The sequence below is a fragment of the Rhipicephalus sanguineus genome, chromosome 3, assembly GCF_013339695.2.
Source record: "Rhipicephalus sanguineus isolate Rsan-2018 chromosome 3, BIME_Rsan_1.4, whole genome shotgun sequence".
Lineage (NCBI taxonomy): Eukaryota > Metazoa > Arthropoda > Arachnida > Ixodida > Ixodidae > Rhipicephalus > Rhipicephalus sanguineus.
The window spans coordinates 206,583,152-206,599,776 of NC_051178.1; the positions used below are offsets into that span (position 1 = coordinate 206,583,152).

Here is a 16,625-nt window from a genome sequence, read left to right on the forward strand (position 1 = left end):
CTGTATACAGGAGATTTGTATGGGAGCCACAGAGTTAATTCACTGTTAAAAAATGGTGTCAGTGCCCCTCTATAGACCTCCATGTGCTCAAAGATAATCCAGAGTCCTCCCACTACAGCGTGCTTCATAATTATATTGTGGTTCTGGTACATAAAACCCCATAATTAGCAAGTTATGCCTGGGAAGCAAATGTATTGTGTGTAATAATGAACTTTGTTCTCAAGCTCTCAACGTGTGCCTATTTACTTTGCCACAGATTGCATCACTGCATAGGAAACGTGAATGCTAGTAAAGCCGTATTTTGTAACATACTTTGTTATTTTCCACATTACAGATGCGTAAATAAGTTAGCACTTGCCACACAGATTCTGGAGGTATTACTATAGTGCTTTTCATTTTTGTATAAGACGTTTTCGCTTGTCACCTATAGTGAGTAGGGTTAGACTTCAAAAATAACTTAAGATATGTGAGTTACCACTGCGTAATATGGTCAGATGATATGAAACCCCTTGATAAGCGATATGAAGCCACTTAGCATATTTCCAAGTTCTTGAGCACCCAGGTGTTGTTCAGCCCTCTGACTCGGGGAACTGTGAGTTGTGACTATGCCTGCTTGATGTGTTTGCTCTGTACTCAAATTTAGTTTTCTTACGCAACTGTCCAAAATGCGTGTGTGATACTCAACTGACAAGCACTTTAATTTAAGCGTGTCTTCTGATGTATAAGAATGAAACGTTATTGTCTTCAAGCACATAATGTTATAATTTCAGAAGTTTTATTTGATTTCAGCAGGTTTTCTGGGGAGGTCTCATCAAGGCACAAATGTCTTAACATGTAGCAGTAACATGTATCATGATTATGAAGTGGCGCAACGAAAGGACACGTAGCAGAGATGAAGAAGATGACACGAAGACAAGCGTCTGTGTTATGTGTCCTTTCGTTGTGCCGCTTCGTAATCATGATCCCCTACCAACTCGTCCAATTATCAGTGCTACTGAACAGTAACATGTAGCAATTAGTAATGTAGTGAGTTGCCAGTTGTCTAGACAGAATAAGTAAACATGTGGACAGTTGCCTGCATAAAAAATAACCTGTCATGTGTTTCATGATGGCTTCAGTCCAAGGCAGATACGCACTGCTGTGAAGCATATGCTATAAATGACAGTGAAGGGAAGCCATAGTTTTCCAAATATAGAAAGGCATTATTTAATACACAAAAAGCAATTGGGGAATGAAAGCTGGAACCCGGACTAATCCTATTGCTGCTCATTCGGTGCCCTGGGGATCCTGTGCTCTCCTGAGGCTTCTGTGTGCCGATATTTGTGCATTCTGAAATATCGCACTCCATTACATATCTGTTTTGCGGTGAAGCTTACCAAAGCAAATTTGTCAATATGGAATGCATATAAAGCCCTTGTTGCACATGTGTTATTGAGCATCTCTATACTATCCTTTTCCCCACACCAACACCATTTTCTGTAGTGTAGCATAGTGTAGTTGCTATAGTGTAGTGTAGCTTCGTAGTTTGCTCTTGTCAATAGAACTGGTAGCATCTGCAGGATGGAAGCTTGCTCCCGCTCTGCCCGCTATTTCGCTTGACTGCAGGTTGTTTGCTGGTAGCTGTGTGCAGTTTTTGTAACTACGCATCATTGCCCATTGTTCCTACTTCTGGAACAAGTGCCTTGTGTGCCTTTAGGTGTGCATCTAGTATTTCCTCATCAGTCAAGTCTACAATTGGCACACTGAGCTGTCCTATTGTTCCTCTGACTTACACGAGCTTGGCTCAAGCACTGTTATTTGTGAGTGACTCATCATTTAGAACTCCTATACATATGCCTTAAACAGGTGATGTCATCATTTGCCTTAATCACCTAAGAGCCGGCATACTCTTGTGAAGCATTTTTTTTTTCATAGTGATGCCATCATAACCGAACAAATGCATTCCCCCGTGAACCTAGTCATTAAATATAATACATAATTGTACATCAGTCTTTAATTCCAAAACTTCTTAACCGCAGTTGTTATGCCATTATGACACCAATTGTATTTAGTTTCAGGCACTCTATAGCCAGCCTATTACAAGATGTGCTTTTATCAGAGAAGCCTCACAGATATACATGTGGTGTGTTTACCCTAAAAGTAGTAGTGGATCACTCCTGTTGTAATTCAGCTTTTCTTTCTTATTTTCACATATTTTTCTCTGTTTCGTGGCATACGCGTCTTGGAAAGGAGCAGAATACTAGCTTTAGCATTTCGGGTTGGTTGTAAGAAAGGAACTCTATGCATGCATTACTTTAGATTCTGCTGGCCCATTTCTTTCATACACCTAATGGTCTGTGCTTGGCTGCTCAGGGATCTGCCGACTCCAACTACAGCCAGCCATCGTCCGACCTCTCGCTCGACGAAACTCGCGAAAAGCAACGTGCTGACAGAGAGAACAAGGCATTGGCACAGCTGCGGGCGGCAAGGGTGAGTTGTCCTGTCCTCACTTTTCATGTTTAGTATACAGGTGTATGCATTTATTGTCATCATGCTAGATGGTGTACGCAGTTGAATATAGCATGCCATGTGCAAAGCAACCCATTGGAAGTGGCGATGACCAAGTTCATACAGCATGTGGAGGTAGTCGTTTACTCTGAAAGGAAAGAAACCAGAATTAACATAATTTATAATGTGTAAGCATCTGATTTCCATATTTCTATATCAGCATTTGAACAAGGGCGAGCTAATGTCATATTTATGTGTGTGTGTTAAAGATGAATTTACAAATGCATGTGGAATGGGCAAGGTGGGTAACCGCGCCCTAACCATACTCGCAATGCCAGTAGGTGTGCATTGCATGTATACATGCACAACATTGAAGAACTTGGTTCGCAGGGCCTCTCTTTGAACAGAAGTTTAACTGAAAATTCAGAGCTGCAGAAGTTGAAAGTTAGGCTCAAGTAGAGAGACATGGCAATCCCATGATATCTTGAGGTAATGAGTCCTAAGATGGTGTCAGCACGATCACATGTGAAAGCATTCTCAAAGTAATTTCGACATCACCTTCTGGTTGGTAGTGCGAGCTGATCCTGAAAGTTGTCCAATATTGCTGTCACAGGGCAGATGCTCAGGTCCTCTTAGGGTTTGATGTTAGTGTCTTGCCAAAAAGATGTAGTAGGGGATCTCCAAAGCGGTGGCATGAAGAGGAAAAGCATGATTAAATTTACATAACAAAGCCCATCTTGCCAGATGGGCTCTGAGAAGGGGGAGGGACAATTACGCAGGAAGTGCAAGAAGTTATATAAGTTGACAATAGAATAAAATTACACACATAACTTGTCTCCTAGAATATAATGCTTCTGTAAAATTATTTAAGAAAGCTCACTTAAACATACTAGGTTCCAACAAGTGTGTTAAATGTGTCTTAATTTTTTACCCTTGTAAGCTGCATTGGAAGAAGCATGAGTCACACTTGCATTCTTTGCTGTAGCGATGCACTGGCTCTTCGAGCTCATTCTTTTAGTGTATTTGCATATTAAGCTTCACTCATTTCATTGTGGGTAAATGCAAAATGATGGAGATGCCATGTTTCGGTGTTGCTTCACTGCCCTGTCCACTTGATGCGATAAAAAAGTTGGAGAAGCACAAGAGTAATGGAAAAATCATTTCAAGGCCAAATTCCTGGCATACCTGTGATCAAATGGGCAGTGGCCTGCTATGGCTGCTGCATTGCAAGAACCCGTCTTGCCTTCTCTCCCACATTTGTTTATTTCAGTACACATCGCTCTTACTTTCATTGCAGGTGGTGTATGAGCAATTAAGATCAGTTGGCCTCTTCAAAAAATTAGTCTGATTTGTACACTTTCTAATTCCTTTCACAGATGTTGCTTGCACTGAACATCTGCAAACAATCATAAAAATTATATTTGTATTCTTTTGCAAAAGTATGAGTAAACCCATTTGGAAGTCCTTTATTTCTCAAAATAATATGTTTGAGAGCTTTTATTTTTTGTGAAAGTATGGTTATGGAATCAATATTTATTACACAAAGAGATTTATGTGTAAGTTAACCAAAATTCTTACTGCATCCCCTTGAACTAAATGGCTTTGCTGAATATTGAGCTGTTATTCTGCAAGGCCAGGAAAATGGGCAGTCTCTTTGTTTCTGTTGTCATTTGTTAGAGCAATCTGCCTGTGCCATATTTGAAACATCATTTTGTTATCGGTGTTCTTGTTGTGATGATTATGCACGTTGGCTCCTAGATGCTTTCTCTTTCTAGCGTTGTGCAGTGCTTGTATGCCTTTTCTTTTTGTCATTGTGTTGTACTGATGCAGTTGCTTTTGTCATTTCTGTTGCTTCAGGAGAAAGTGGTAGCATTTACGGTGAGAACTAACATGGCATATGATGGAAGTTTGGACGATGATTCACCTGTCCATGGCTATGCTATCTCGTTTGGAGTCAGAGACTACCTTCAGATCCTGGAGGTGAGGCTGTATTCTTTTTCCCAGCTCTCATTTTATTTCAGGCTTGTTACCGTGAACAGCAGTTGCACATTACGTTTTCACAATTTTTGCAAGCTGGGCCAATTGATAGCTTTTGACATCTTTATGCAGTTTCGGCCCTAAATTTTGTTCTGTATCAGTTGGTACATGCCTACTGTTGATTCTTCACTCAACAGCCATGAGAATGCCAATGCAGGTCAATAAAAGAAAGAACATTTTTGCCGTATTAACATAGGATCTTTCTTCAACTGCTGTTGAGCTGATCAATTGTTGCGTGATAACCACAACATAATGTTTTGCACCAAGCGAAACCATGGCAGTAAAAGAATAAAGCCAGGTGCAGTTGTGGAATATTCATGACGTGTGTGTAAATAAGCTTTTGATAGCATCATTTTAGCTCCTTCCTTGCTTAATGTATGAGGTGAGTGTCTGAGTTGCCTTAAGCATCTTGACTGCGGACCCGAAAGTCGCAAACTCGAATCCCAGCCACGGTGGCCGCATTTTCGATGTAGGTGAAAATGCGTGAGGCCGTGTACTTACATTTAGGTGCACGTTAAAGAACCCCAGGGGGTCGAAATTTTCGGAGTCCTCTACTATGGCGTCTCTCATAATCATATCTTGGTTTTGGGACGTTAAACTCCAAAAGTTATTATTTAAGCAGCTTCATAATGGTATCACTTGCTCAAGTGAGGCTGCATCACAGGAGCATCAGATTGTGTCTTCATCAGTCTACCTTGTCTAAGCAATTTGGCCTGGTTTCTGTTGTAACACAATGGATATTTTTCCGTAGAGTTACTTAATTGATTTTTATGCACTAATATCTTTTTCTTTTTGCTAATTCTGTCATGGGGGATGTAGGTTAGATGCAAAGCCAAGTGATTAAAAAATGTATGCGAGATTTCATATTAGCATTGCTACTTACAATGAAGTAAAGAAAAAAAAACCTGAAGTTCATCAGTGCTTTCTCATTCAGAAGTTAGAACGTAAGAGTGTAAATACAAGGTAAATGCATGGTTGTGACATTGCATATTTGTAACTATGTCTTGTCATAAGCAGCATAAGCATGTTCATGCATTGAGCTCTCACAGTGCAATGAAATAAATGCAATAGCTCTGATACAGGCATTGCTATTGTGGCAAGTTACTCTTTAGTTATGGGTGCTCAATTCTCACATTTTCATATTGAGTGTGTACAAATTATAGGTTAATAATAATAATAATAATTATTGATATTTTGGGCATAGTCATAAATAAAGATATTGAAGATTCTAAATGATAGGTATCATTCTTTTATCTTTCTTTCAAAACACTTGTAAAATTTGTGGCTTTGATGTTCTGGCTGAATTAAGTGAAGATGTTATCTACATAATGTCGAATTGGTTGAAGTTGACTGCATGCATTTATGCCTGGTTACAAGTAAATATTAAACGTCCCAAAGCAATAATTATTGAATATAATATGAACTTAATAGGGAGACCTTAGTCTTAAAAAAACTTACTGATGACCTTCTTAATACGTACTTATTAGGCTTGAAAGTTGGGTGAATTGGTATTGGTCCATCTTCGTCAGCACCACTTCTGACAGGACCGTTACTGACTTGCCTAATTTATAATTCTAATAAGTTTGATTTTGTACAAGGGGCTCTTACCTACAGCATTCTTCTTGTGTTCTTTTGCTTATCCCTCTCAAAAGTGGTGCTGATGGAATCTCTGCACACTTGACATAATAAGAGCAAATGTGCGCATACTAAAATTGAAAGAAAAAACAAAAAACAGGGCACTTATTTACTGCTACAAAAGCATATCGATCTTTTTTTTTTTAATTGTTAGTAGTATTTGTGCTCCCTCTACATATTTGCTTCTGTATGATTGTACATGTATTCTAAAGTTGACTTCTTATGGCAAGCTGTAAGATGCATTCTTGCGAGCTTTTAGCTTTGCTGGGCTGCTCATATTGGCATTTATTAGTTTGTAGTTTGACCAACACTGCAATTTAACAACTTAAGAAGTCCGGAGAGTCTCCGCCCAGATGACCAAAGCGCAGCAGCCGATCAACTCCGCGACTAAAGAAATAGTCCTGCTCATGCACTCGACAGTGTTCTCCAAAGGCAGGGTTAACACTGTTCTGCTCATGACGTCAGTCTGGAGCGTATACCCATTGGGGCAGGCGTGTGTGCATCCGCCTTTGAGGAGGAAATGCCTCGGACTTTTAAAGTTGTATCCAACTATACTAAGCTTCAAATTGACAGTGGTCAGCTGTAGTTTGCATTTGGGAAACTTCCAACACGCTGTGTTTGATTTGCATGTATAGTGGGGATCTGAATTGATGAAGGTGCAAAAGACATGATAGTAGCCTTCGTATTACCATCTGTGTGAGAGTGCCCCATGTTAATTGTGTTCTCCCATTGTGCATACAGAAATTCAACAATGACTGGTGGGTGGGCCGTCTCATGAAAGAGGGCTGTGACATGGGCTTCATTCCTAGTCCAGCCAAACTGGAAAACCTAATTTTACAGCAAACACAAACCCGTAGCAGTAAATTACATTCAAGGTAAGTGTTGACATGTGTGCCTTTTATCCGTTCGTTGCATTTCACTGGTGTCTAGAGCAGCTCAAACTTATAATGTGCAGTCCCTTGGAATGTTAATGTGCTACGTCATCAGAATATTGTTCTGTGTAGCTTAACACACGATAGCTAGGTGTCTAGAGCAGCTCAAACTTATAATGTGCAGTCCCTTGGAATGTTAATGTGCTACGTCATCAGAATATTGTTCTGTGTAGCTTAACACACGATAGTTAGCAAATGCTATTTAATGTTGGGAATAGTAAAACTTATAAATAGATGTGGAGATTCATACTTTGTAACAGTTCATTTTCCCCCTTCTTTGCCTTTGTAATTAGTCCGCATGAAGCTACAACACATTTGTTGAAGAAATTATCCCCTTGATGGGGGCAGGTATAAGACAGAAATATGCTAAAAGGATCCTTGTGAAATACGATTGAAAATCCCTAGGGAACAGCAAAGGCTAGGAAACCATTTATAGTACATACCCCTATATTCAATCTCACAAGTTAGCTGCAGTGCTGTGGAGGCTAGAAGGCTGCTTAGCCAACAGGAGGGGTGAAAATCCCTTAAGATGTATTCACCCATGCCACATAGCATGCTTATCTGCGCGCATGCATTGGGTGGGTCAACCGAGCAGACCAGATGGCAGTGCCGGGCAAACAAAAAAAAAAAGAAACCAGCGCGGCACCTCTTCAAGTGGGTGCCTTCCACCTCGAATTTATCATGTCATTGCTGTGCGCTGTGTGGCCTGCAACTTCCAAAGCGACACTTGTATTTACTATATATTTCCGTCCTGACACTTCCACTAGAATGTAATTGTGACTATTCGGCACTTTTTCCAAGGCTTAGCAGGTGTGGCTAAACAAACAGCTGATCTCAACAATAAGGATAGAGCATACCTTATGCTTTGTCCTCAGTGTAAGGTAACACAAAGCGATAGCCGATTTCACTGTTTACTTATTGCTGTCAGGACATTTGCAAAGTAGCATGCGCAAGTTCGGATCGAAGTGGGTGGTCGCGTCTGCATAAGTGCTGCCATGTTGCATCATAGCCGCAATAACTGATGGTTACCAATACTACAAGGGGTGTTCAAGTGAAAAGGTACGAAACAACACTATGGGTGTAAATGAAGACTTTATTCAAAGTATACACTATGTGCCTGATCTCAACGATCCCATTGATGAACAAGCCGAAGGATTCCTTGTTCCTAGAATTCCCGTGGCCGTGACGAGACCCAGTCCTTCACGGCATCCTTGAGTTCGTCGTCCTAGTTCAAGTGCTTCCCTTTCAGGTGTTTTTTCAGGGTACCAAACACATGGAAATTGCAGGCTATGATTGGTGGCTGGTTTAACACCTTCCGCTGTCAGAAATCGGATAACACCCCGCTACTCCTCAATCTTTGAATTTTACAATGTGAACGCCATACTGTCTTCACACACACTGCCGCGTCAATTGGACGACGCTCTTTATAAGAGCCTCTGCTCTCTACTGTGCATGCAGGCACCCCCGCATGCTCCGATCCACGGCAGACTCTCCAATCGCATCCCTAGACGTGTCGCTATATTTTCCCATAGCGACATAGGCATCTATGTTAACGGTCATGTTGTTACGACGTTTCGTACCTTTTCATTTGAACACCCTTTGTATAATTATAGGCATACAACGTCCATGCAAAGTGGGATTAACATATCTCAAATTGCTGTGATGTGGCACTTGCCAAGCAAATGCAAATGTCTCAACTCGGGCAATTACAAGGCAATTACAGCTGCATCTTACTGGTACTTACCTATGGAGCAGAAACCTGGAGACTTACAAAGAGGGTTCAACTTAAATTGAGGACAACGCAGCGAGCGATGGAAAGGAAAATGATAGGTGTAACCTTAAGAGACAGGAAGAGAGCAGAGTGGGTCAGGGAACAAACGGGGGTAAGGATATCATAGTTGAAATCAAGAAGAAATGGATACGAGCCGGGCACGCATAGCCTGTCGGCAGGATAACCGGTAGTCATTTAGGGTAACTGACTGTATTCCAAGAGATGGCAAACGCGTGAGGGGGAGACAGAAAATTAGGTGGGTAGATGAGATTAAGAAGTTTGTAAGTATAACGTGGCAGCAGAAAGCACAGGACCGGGTTGATTGGCGGAACATGGGAGAGGCCTTTGCCCTGCAGTGGGCGTAGACAGGCTGATGATGATGATGATGATGATGATGACGTATAGAATTATGCTTTACTGTGCAAGCATGTGGCTTTCTTACACTTGTAGCTTCCACACTGCTGCAAATGGTTTGCAAGATGGAGTGTAGTCTCATTGGCTCTATTATGCACCACAGTTATGTTTCTTTTGAACCGCTACTCAGTTGATAGTTAAAGTTTCAGTTTTAGTTTATTATACATTCATCATACAAGAATTATTCACATGTAGTATGAAGATGAGGTATTGGTAACACTTGAATTGCAGCATAATTAGTTTTTTAGGTAACTGCATGCTTTCTCAGTTTCTGCATGTGCCAGTACAGAATAATATTCAGCACATATTTATGTAACTTCTTTGAACTTTCCTTAAGCATTGAATGTTGCAGACTTGCTGCAGTAAGTTCTTAAAGTGATTTTATTAAAGTTGTATAGCATAGGGACCACCTTGTTCCTTGCTAACTGCTTTTCTATGCAATACTTAGAGCTCTTCTGTAGTAGCGGCACATAAGTATAAATTCTGTCGTAACTTCGTTCATACTGAGGGGGAGAATATACTAATATTCTTGTTCATTTCTTGGGCTTGAATTACAGGGGTTCGACGCCACCTACTCCTGGTAAGTCTGAGAAAATATTCAGTTTTTTCCTACCTAGTTTAGAGGTGTCAAGATATTTCCTGAATAAAACAACAACAACAACAACAAAAAAAACACATACAAGTGGGAGAAGCAGAAAGGACATTACGAATGCTGACTATCATCTCTTCTGCTGCATTGCAAACTTTCAGATGACATTTGCAGTTGTTGCTTTTTCCTCTTTTTTGTTAGTGTATACAATTCTTTTCTTGCTTTTGCATGTTGTCATTTATCGATGCACATTCCCTACTACAGTAAAAGCTAATTAATTCGACCCCCGTTAATTCGGAAAATTGAATAATTCAAACATGTTCTCTGGTCTCGGTCAGCAGATGTGTTGTTTAATGGCATCAAACTCTCGTTAATTCGGTCATATTTGGCCACAACCCGGTTAATTTAGACAATCCGCGGAGCACACCGAGCACAAAACACTGCAAGCGTGCGATGCAAGGGAGTGAAAACAGAGTTCGCGAACAACTGAAACGGCCGCGGGTTTTCACAAAGGTGTGGTCGCCATCCACGATTTTACCACAATTGCATTGTTGGCGAGCAACACTGCAGCGGCAGCATCAAACTTGCTTCATTCTCGATTTTACTCGGCGCATGTAGGCCGGGCACATACCTTCGGAACTGCGTGGGTGCTATTATCGTGTTTTTAGCGACCCCGATTTTACCCACAGTGGATGCGGCCCTGTCGCAGTGTCGTAATGTGCAATGTCTCAAAACTCAAACATGGTGGAAGCTGTTGACGATCAAGAGCTTCAGCTGCGGTCCACATGCTGGCATAAAACTTGCTTGCTACATTGTCATGGACGAACTATCACTTTCAGGCCATTTTCCTGGCGACAAAATTATCGTCACATGCATGTGGTGGTGTTATTCGTGGCGGTACGTAATAAGAGACTGGTTCAGAGCACGTATCAGCTTAAAGGGGCCCTGCAACACTTTTTCAGCACGGTCAGAAAACACTGCCGATCGGTAGTCGAGACTCCTGAGAACATGTGAGCCAAACATAATAGCGCAGTACGCGGCCTGGGATTTAGAATAAATTCGCAAAGTCAGCTAAAAAGCGCTTCCTCTTCTCTCGAAAAAAAAAATGATGCTTACGGAATCACAGGCAGGTTCCACGCCATTGGCTGATTTGAACATGGTGCGCTCGGTAGTTACTGCGGCTGCCGCGAAAGGCCACCACTCCCATGCGCGATTGCACTGAAAGTACGCTATGCGTTCAAAGAAAAAAAAAGAAGATGTGCTCAAGGTCGGGAGGTGTGAGTGACGTACCTTCTTCCCCCGTGCCATCCCCCCTGCTTAGCTTCCAGCGCTTTCGCCTGGGCGAGAGAAGAGAGAAAGCAGTTACAGTGTGCGACAAATCTTTGTAACTCCGCTCGTACTGGATGGATTCTAAAAATTTTTGCGGCGTTCGATTCGTGAGGCAATAAGTTCCTTTAGTGAAGCCATTCCATGGCTACTTGGAAAAGTGTTGCAGGGCCCCTTTAACAAACGGGGGTCTTGAGCCGTGGTCACATTGTAAACAAAGTTGCGAATGACGAAGATTGCCACTTTCACACTGGTCTTAAGCAAAATAAGTACTGGATTTATGTATTCATCAAAAACATGAAAATGCATTGATAGACACGTCTTTATTGTTTTCTTGATACTTTAGATAATTCGGCATTCAGTTAATTCAGACACTTTCTCCGGTCCCGTGAAATCCGAATTAACAAGCTTTTACTGTATGTGATAAGACCTGTAATTTAGCTTCAGTGCACTTTCAGCATACAAAACTATTAACATGCCAGTCATTTTGTGCCATTATTCTGAAAATTTATTTTATTTTTCTGCTTTGATTTTTTTTTGCATAATGCACTTAGCAAAAATGAGAGCAACTGCATTTCGAAGCAGTTGCAGGAGGGAGTGAAATGCTGCTAGGTGTTTTCATTTCAGTTTGTATAAGTACTTAAATACAAGCAGATGGTGTATGTGCATGTGTGTGCATGTGTGTGCATGTGTGTGCATGTGTGTGCATGTGTGTGCATGTGTGTGTGTCACTGCCGTGGTATCCCAAGTAATTGAAATTGGCTGTTTCTAATTTACAAGCTAAAAAAATTGTCAAGGTTTTTAGTTGCCAGTGCTGTAATATCCATGTGTTAGATGTGTGAAATAATATGCATAAGCATGTTGTCATTACAAAATGGACTGTGCAATCATTATACTTATTCTTGTCTTGTAATAACATTATAGTCTATTTTAGATTCTATATGTAATTCCTGCTTATTACCCTGTATATTCATTTTAAATGCGAAGCATTTCTTAGCAAACTTCTGGGGCTTTGAGCGTATCTATCTATATCTGTCTATCTAGCCGCCTACGACTTTGTGCTCTCCTGGCCATTTTGTTAATGGGATGTATACCAAAATTGGTATAGCAAAACATGACTGTATGATGAACATGACAGGTCATAACATGAAAATCATGACATGCTTCTCATGTACAGCATGATTTACATGCCACGGTCATGGTGCGCTCGCGGCCGTTTCGCTATCTTGATATACAGCAAAATTGACATTGTGTGACGCGACTGTATGACGAACATAAATGACATGTGATAACATGAAAATCATGACATGTGTGTCATGTGGGGCATGATTTACATGCGATGCTCATGGTTCGCTCGCGGCCGTTTCGCCAACTTGATATACACCAAAATTGGTCTTGCGGGACGTGACTGTATGAGGAACATAAATGACAGGTCCTAACATGCCGATCATGACATTCATGTCATGTATGGTATGATTTACGTGACACTGTCTTGTTGCCCTTCCTGCGGTTTTGTTAAATGGTTATACATAAAATTGGAAAATTGGTATGGCATGACATGAGTGCGTGACGAACATAAATGACAGGTCATGCATTGTATATACCAGAATATACATTTAATTAGCATGGTATATACCAGATTGTACATGCATGCTTGCATGCATGACGAACATGCGATATATAGTGCACTAGATGTCATGACATGGATGACTTCATTTGGCTCAAATACAAACAAGGTGATGTATGCAGCTCTTTGCTGGCTGCTTCACATTACATCGATTCCTACAGTGCGTGGGATCTGCCAGATTTTAAAAAAATTTATTTGAAGATTTGGTATTTTCAAACACACCTACCCGTTTGTTTTGGAATTACTTGCCCCTGAAATGGTTAAAATTCCATGGAGACTAAGAAAAGATTTCACTTCATTACAAAGAAAATGGTTTTGTGCTGTGACTTATTAATGAAATGATGTAATCAACTTCACTGTAAAAATGTGACATGTAGTGTTTTGTTGTCACTCGCATATATTTTGTTCAATACTATTCTTGCTCAAACACAGATCAGAACGGTTTGGAGAGCAATGTAGAGGAGAGCGACAGTCCCGGCAACACGAAGCTTGGACGGGGAGTGATCACCACCCTCCCTGCCAAGGAAAAACGGAAACCATTCTTTAAAAAGGTGAGAAATTTCTGCAAAACTGTTTACCTTCGTATTGTCAGATAAAATAAAACAGCTTTTTAAGTAGCTGAATTTCATTGCCCTCCAGTATAACAGTGTCCTTCTTAGCCCAGGCATAGCAATGGCAAGTAAAAAAGGCAGCTATTATGGTAAAGCCTAAACATATACTGTTTGTTTGTTCAATAATAAATTGGGAGAATAAATTGCTATAACATCTAATCATGATAGAGAACACTCGTCACCTTTTTTTTTTCCCATACAAGTCCCACTTTGCTTCAGCAAGCTATTGCATTGAGTTTTGTTGCCGTGCTTTTCGCAGCCATTGCTTCGACACCTTGTGGTTGCATTCATTCTGAAACAAATGCCTCTCGAATTTTCTTGCAGACGGAAAGCTTAAGTCCGTACGACGTAGTGCCTTCAGTGAGACCAGTGGTCCTGGTGGGGCCCTCTCTCAAGGGTTACGAGGTGACAGACATGATGCAGAAGGCTTTGTTCGATTTTCTCAAGCACCGCTTCGAAGGCAGGTCAGTGGAATGCTCATTGCTCTCTCCCAAACAGGAGCCTCGAGTCTTTAACCATCTGTGGTGACACTGCCCTATTATCATTATTTCATGAATTGGTTTGCACTTATGGTTCGCCTTCTGTTAATTTGAAACCCGCTAATAGATCATGCATATTGCACAACGTCAGCTTTGTTCACTCTTACGGAAGTGCTGCTGCATTTAGCTCAACACTACCGTGAGCCATCCAATTATGAAATGGCCTTCCAGATTATTTAGCATCTCAGAATAATGGCACTTAATGTCTTGATTGCATGAACGACTTTTTATGAAGACAAGGTCAATATTTTGTTCTTTTCTTTTTTCCCTCTGAAGTAGTACTGCTGTAATCTTCATAATAGTGCAGGCTTATTTCGCAGTTATCTTTGTCATCGGTGATGCATTGTTCAAACTTTTTTTTTTCTTTATCTCATTGCTATACTGTGTTTATTGCAAGCATAGCTTCTGATCATTGCTGTTGTGTATCTTTTACCACGTTTGTTTCCCGTCTTTCTTTTTTGAGTTTGTCTAAATGTACAGTGCTCAGAATGAAATAAGACATCGAAACTTCAAGTATAAGAAGGGTACACAATTTCTCACAATAACAATGATGTGTTGCTTAGCCCTAAATTGTTGCATTTCAATCTGTGAGCACTTTACACTTTCATGACATGCTTGTTTACACCGTTCAAAGTATGCTTATGGTGTGCTCACAGTACTAATGTTAACTGTATTTTCTTGTAGTGTTATTGCATTTAATTTTAATTTCTGCTTCTACCATGATTTTGCTTCACAATACAACATTTTATTGTGTAACATATAAAATGTAGGTTGTTTCTAAGTACACAATTGGAGGTCCTAAAATAACAACTGTTGGGTGACCTCCTTACAGGACTTAAAACGGGGGTTATTAAAGTTGCAGCAAACAATAGCTTTGTTAAATATTATACAATTGCTAGATCATTAGCAGTAATGGGTAAGAATGAAAAAGAAAACACAGATAACTCTCAGAAATTTAAAAGAGGATAAATAACATGTAAATCTAGCAGTGTGGACAAGTATCCTTTGTAGGGCAAAATTTTTTTTGTAGTTAAGAGAAAGAATGTTTGGGACTTGAGACTTGAGAGCAATACAGGGGAACAATCAACGCCATTTTTAAAACATGATTTCTGCATGCTTTCATTGTAACTTTCATGAAAATTATTATTCTGAGTCATCCGCTTATTCTAATCTCTGTGAAATTAGCTTGCTGCATGATTTAAAAGTGTACAACTCTATTGTTGACTTTTTGTGCTACCTGTACGAAGGCTAACCATAAGTCTCTAGGTACAGCTGTTAAATGAAATATGTTGTGAGCTTCATCACATTAGGACAAGTCCCTTTAAAATAACTGAAAGCATCAAGTTAGAATCAACATATACCGTTTGTTACAAATGAGTGTTGGTTTTTCATGTTTGTCTCTTGGCACCAAAGCATTTGTCATGCAGTATAGCAGAGATGCTTTTCCATTATTACAGAATCATAATAACCCGAGTGACTGCTGACATATCATTGGCAAAGCGCTCTGCCGTCAACAACGCCGGCAAACGTGCGCTTATGGAACGCTCAAACAGCCGAACAAGCTGCCTAGGTGAGCTCCATGTTTTGCACCAGCACATATCATATTAGCTTCACTTTTTGTACATTTTCAAGCCTTGTTCTGTGGCCAGGAATTTTGGGGTGCATGAACTCTATAGAGTTGAAACAAACATTAGTAACTTATGTTGATAAAAAGAACCATCAGAAATCTTTATCCAGGCTAGATTGTACTACACTGTCTTAAGAATGCAAAAGGAGCTTTGGGTCGTTATTACTTACATGGGGAGAACCTTTTAGCCCAAAATTATTATGGGATAAATTTCATTCTTTAGCAAGTGAGTCTTTATGTGATGACAAATTGTTTAACTTGTTCATTTGTCCAAATGTCAGCTTTAGTGACATTCCTTATTCAACAATATCTCATCACTTTAAACTGCGATCTTCTCCTGAACTTCTGTCTTGTCTTTATCTATGTGGCTAATTTGCATATACTTGCTGGTCACTTTGGGCGGTACTGTAGGGCTAGAAAAGTGCTGTCCAAGATGCAGTCTAGCTGGGATATCATGCCTTAATTCTTAGTTATAAAATGCAGTGCTAAAAAGAGTGAGATGAATGTGGCAACACAAGGGCTTACTGAAAACTGAAAGTTTATTGAAAAAACATGCTATGTACAGCATAGAAAAGCTTAGATGACCATGTAATAGAAACCATACAACCTACAGTGAGACAGCTATTTCAGGTTGCCTTCAAGGTAATCTATATCTGCTTGGGGCAGTGCTACTGAAGGTTGTGCTATGCATTTATCACTTGCTTTATGGATGAAGATAGCTCCTGCTTTTTCACGTGCCGTCTTGTCTTGCATCAGCGCCTTAGCTTTGGGTAGTAGCGGAGTGCAAGTGCACTCATGGCAATGTGACAGCAAACTGCAAAATGGCTGCCCCTTCAGTGAAACTCTGTGATTCATAAGGTGCTTATTAAGGCAACGGCCAGTTTGCCGTATCTAGCACCCTCTGTTGGTGAGGGGAACTTCATAGACTATGCACACTGTTTCCAGGCATAGATATCTTATCTCGACACTTAACATCGCATGTATGCCATGGTTGTGCACTGCCATCGACACTTCTTCCCACAACAGCACA

At 40.5% G+C, this 16,625-nt stretch overlaps 1 protein-coding gene across 10 annotated transcripts in view; it reads left to right on the forward strand.

The window, feature by feature from the left end:
- Nucleotides 1-16,625, forward strand: part of LOC119388159 (voltage-dependent L-type calcium channel subunit beta-1) — a 189,975-nt gene that overhangs the window by 145,618 nt on the left and 27,732 nt on the right. For 4 of the 10 annotated variants that reach the window (XM_049413832.1, XM_049413841.1, XM_049413835.1 and 1 more), the window contains 5 exons: nt 6,901-7,034; nt 9,834-9,856; nt 13,251-13,369; nt 13,754-13,893; nt 15,426-15,538. In XM_049413832.1, coding sequence (XP_049269789.1) covers nt 6,901-7,034; nt 9,834-9,856; nt 13,251-13,369; nt 13,754-13,893; nt 15,426-15,538 — 529 coding nt within the window. Of the gene's footprint in view, nt 1-2,352; nt 2,470-4,344; nt 4,468-6,900; nt 7,035-9,833; nt 9,857-13,250; nt 13,370-13,753; nt 13,894-15,425; nt 15,539-16,625 lie in introns of all 10 variants that reach the window. The other 6 variants (XM_049413833.1, XM_049413834.1, XM_049413837.1 and 3 more) reach the window with 2 other exon arrangements.